Below are 4175 nucleotides of genomic sequence, written 5' to 3'. Positions count from 1 at the left end.
GCCGAGAGTGGAGGAGAAGGTGAAGCAGCAAAGCAGCTGGGGCTTGCCCTTTCCTCATCCGGGAGTTTGTACCCCTGGCACCCCTTCTGCGCCTGCAGGCACCGCATGCAGCAAAGGCCTTGAGCCCGCAGCTCCGAAGGCGCAGGAAGCACGCGCGCGCAGCCAGGATTGCCTGCAGCACCCCAACAAGCAGCCCTTACCTGGTCGCAGTTTCTTTGTGACTGCAGGTGTGTCTGAAGGCGGCGGAGCAGAGGGACACCGTTGCGGGACTGTCTCTTCAGAGTCCAGTAGCTGTGCAGCCTCTGCATGAACTGGCTCTTCCTCTGGATGGTTAAACGGTTTGTAATCTTACTGAGCCTGAGGAAGGGAGAGAAACCACAGACCCCATCAACAAGGCAAGCCTGGCCACTGCAGGAGAAGCCCTGGCTGGGGTGACGTAGCAGCAAGGCCGCCCGAAGGCAGCCGAGAAGCTCCTCGAGCAGGGAACACCCTTTCCCGTGGCAGGAATTTCTGTAACACCAAGTCATGCAGGGCAGCCGCAATGGAGGATGCCAGGAAACATCCAGCCTTGCCTCTCCAAAACAGACTTTTCCTTTCTACCTCCTGCCAACTTTCGGGCAAAAGCCTGGGGCAGGCTGCGCCAGGTCAGGGTACAACACGGCCGCATCAGGGGCCGGACCTTTAACAGCTCCCACAGTCCCCAAGACTGCGAGCATTACGGCGCTGCTATCCCAAAACCATTATTTACCCGGCTGAGGGCCGCTCACGGTGACAAAGGCCCTAGCCAAACGTTACCAGACAAACCTGAGCCCCAGGGAGGCCACAACTTGACCAAACCTGGCAAAGCGTGAGGAGGGAACAGGAGGCACGAGCACAACAGAGCTCCTATCCGGGCTAATGAAGGACTACCCTAAACAGCCCAAGACACCACAAAAGAGATTTTCCTACTCTCTCTACAACAGCAGAAAGCCCGGAGGGGCTGGGACAGCCTCGTTCAGCAAAGCTGGACAGAGATGCCCTGCTAGCGGGGAGCCGAAGGGACGAACCCCCAGCATCTCCATGTCTCACAGGGACAGCTCTTCGCAGGGGATGACCCGACCTGCATCAGCCTCAGCTGAAGAGGCTGGGGAGAGCAGCCTCATGTGCCATCGCCGGCCAAGCACAGCTCCCACAGGAAGACATTTGGCATTCTGGCAACAGCCCTGGAAGAATAATTAATCCCAACAGGAAGGCCTGGGGAGAGGTTAACAGCTTCTAGCTCAGTGTGGGTTTCACTGCGAGCGCAATGATAGCAGCAAGAGCCTACAAACCGCCTGCCAACACGTCCACACGTAAGAAAAAGAGGCTCCGGCTATAGAGCAAGCCCCGAGTGAGCAAAAACATAAGGTTAGGACACAGAGCGTGGCAAGAAGCCAGCAGCCTTGTAGCAGAGACCTGCCTCCACAAGCCACCAGAACGCCGTCCAGAAAGCAAAGCCCACGGTTTCTGCGTGCTCCCCTCCGACCGCACAGGAGGTACTCTCGAGGGTCCACAGGGAAGCAGCTGTCCCATGTCCCTGCTCCGTCACAGCCGTGCTTGACGGGCCGGCAGGTACGGTGCCGGGGCGACACATACAGCCCCGGCACAGCTCCCGCCGCGGGGAGGAGGAGAGCTCAGCAGCTCAGGGGTGGTGGTTCACAACCAGGAAAGCAAACGCTTCTGTGCCCAAGGTGACGGCAAGATCCAAAACCGTCCCGAGATGCTTCTACGTGCTTTTGCATGCTGCTGAGGACACCCAGAGGTATAAACTACACTGACAAATTCTGGCAAGGCTCTTAGATGCTCTTGTTTTGGGATTTGCACGCCAGCCCAATGATCAGACCAGAGCGAGACAGACCGATCTGCTCCAGAGCCAAAACAAGCCCTGGGTTAGCCCATTTCCCAGGCCTGAATTGCTCCCGCACTTCCCAGCAGGACCGTCCCTCTTTCCCCCGGCACGGTCCCGGGAGGAAACGAACCTCGGCAGAAAGGAGAGCAGCCCCCTCCTCCCTCCCCAGTTTACTCCAGCACCTGAGGTCAGCACAACAGGAAAGGAGCGCTGGGAACCCCCAGCTGCTTCCTGACGTGTCCGGCCAAGTTCACTCTCTGCCGTTAAACTAACAGCAGCTATTTCCTGCCCCACCGAGGGCCCAGACACCTTTGCAGGGCAGCGCATCGCCCTGCCTCTCTGCAGGACTCCAGAGGAAACCACCAACAGCCCTCTGCGAGAACAAAGTGAAAAGTACCTGTGCAAAAAGCTAAGGAGAGGAACAAGATAACGCCCGCATGGAAAGCGGGGCACGAGGCACGGTGAAAGGGAGAAATTTCTCCACAGCCAAGGGAGGGCAGCGGGTCGTACCTGTGCGGGGGGATGCAGGGCACAGAAACCACGGGCGCTGCGGCTCGTTTCTCCGCCAGGATCTTCCGCGCCTTCTTCATCTTGATTCTAGACTTGGCCTTTGCTTTTTTCACTTTCTCGGAGCTCCAGCCCTTGCCCTCCTCCTCCTCCTCCTCATCCTCCTCTTCCCCCTCGCTGTGGGAGAGGGCGGGAAGCCTGCGCACGGAGCCCGGCGGCGTGTGGATGTCGCAGTAGGCGGTTTTGCGCACGCTGAAGGAGGTACCATTGGCCCCCGTCTCCCGGACGGGCTCCATCTTCATGTACAGCCCGGCCTGCTGGGCACAGGTGACATGGAAGGCGGTGTAGCAGTTGGCTTTATGACACTGGATGCAAGCCCCGGAGCCACGCTGCTTGCAAATGTAACAAGTCAGCTTCCAGCGCGCGGGCGGGATGTGCTCGATGCTGTCGATGGGCTCCAGGAAGACGGTATTGGCAAAGCACACCTCCGGGATCCAGAGGGCACAGACCACGTGTGCCCAGCGCCCGTCGTCTGTCTGCTTGAAGGCCCCCCCCTTGTTCGGGCAGAGGGCGCAGTCCACGGCTCGCGAGGGTGACTGCAGGCACCGTCTGCAGAGCCACTGTCCCTCCGGGATGTAGGGCACCCCGTAGCACTCCTGATGCACAGCCAGGTTGCACATGTCGCAGAAGAGGATGACGTTGCTGTTCTGACACTCCCCGTCATTGCAGATGCAACAGACGGCATCCTCATCCACCAAGGCGTTTGGATCCCCCTTGTTGTGGCTCTCGAAGTAGGACTCCTTCTCCAGCCGGTCCATCAGGTACTCGAAGATCTCCTGGGGAATGGGACTCACGCCTTCGGTCTTCCGCCGCTCGTTCATGATGTCCAGCCAGATGTAATCCTCCTCGTCCATGTCGTACTCCACCTCCTCATCCAGCTCCTCTGCCGACTTCTCGATGTACCTGGAAGGACAGCACAGGAGGGTGAGGGCACGGCCAGCAGGGTCTCGGAGCTGCTGACCGCAGGCCGTGGCTGAGGGAACGTTTAAATGCTACAGCCAAGCCGTAAGTCAAAATAAAAAAAACAGGGACAAGGCAGGAACGTGCAGAAGCGGGAGGTGCTGCTGCACCCCGAGCAGTGCAGCGACACAACAGCACATTGGGCACGACGCAGACAAAATAACACTCGTCTAATGGGCGAGGTACGGGCCTTGGAGACTCATCAGCGCAAGATGGGAGCCTGCACGAGCCACCAAGCAGGTGCCAGATGCCCTGGAGACAGCGGCCTCGTGCCCAAGACACAACAGCAACCAGGCATGGAGGCACCACGTTTTGTTTATTCTGGCGAGGGCAGCTGCGCCCTCTTCTCTTTCACTCCCAGTTGCGGGTGAGGGGATGTTATTTAGAGAGGAAAGAGCTCAAACCCCGAGGCTGCTGCTCCAGTGACTGACGGCAACCCCCCCCCGCCATCGCCACGAGCAGCACTGCACACACCTCAGGGGGAGGTTTCTTTTCTAACACCCTGACACAAAATAACGTCATTATCCTGTCCCTAGAACACGGTGCCGGTTTCTCAGGGCACGTGGTGACTAGGACGGCAGGGGTGGCCACACGAGCCTTACTTTGGTTCAGCATTAACTCCTTGCTTGAGGTATTATTTTGGGCCACCGCGCTTGCCAAACCACTCACGGAAAAACCGTAGGACAGCAAAGAACATTAAGCCCGCAAACACACACATCTTAGGGGTAAACCTTGGTGCTGGGGGGCTCCAGAGCTATCCCAGAATACCTCTGAAGAGCGG

At 58.6% G+C, this 4175-nt stretch overlaps 1 protein-coding gene across 1 annotated transcript in view; it reads right to left on the bottom strand.

Moving 5' to 3' along the window:
- The window catches only part of BRPF1 (bromodomain and PHD finger containing, 1), a gene marked incomplete at its 3' end in the record, with an annotated part of 18094 nt that overhangs the window by 6445 nt on the left and 7474 nt on the right, over positions 1–4175 (bottom strand). The window contains exons 5-6 of the mRNA XM_009329951.1: positions 2378–3337; positions 201–357 (exon numbers count right to left, since the gene is read on the bottom strand). Coding sequence (XP_009328226.1) covers positions 201–357; positions 2378–3337 — 1117 coding nt within the window. The remainder of the gene's footprint in view (positions 1–200; positions 358–2377; positions 3338–4175) is intronic.

Source organism: Pygoscelis adeliae, unplaced genomic scaffold (genome assembly GCF_000699105.1).
Source record: "Pygoscelis adeliae isolate BGI_AS28 unplaced genomic scaffold, ASM69910v1 Scaffold208, whole genome shotgun sequence".
Classification (NCBI taxonomy): domain Eukaryota; kingdom Metazoa; phylum Chordata; class Aves; order Sphenisciformes; family Spheniscidae; genus Pygoscelis; species Pygoscelis adeliae.
The sequence above is the reverse complement of the archived record's forward strand: the minus strand, read 5'-3'. Positions and strand labels throughout refer to the sequence as shown.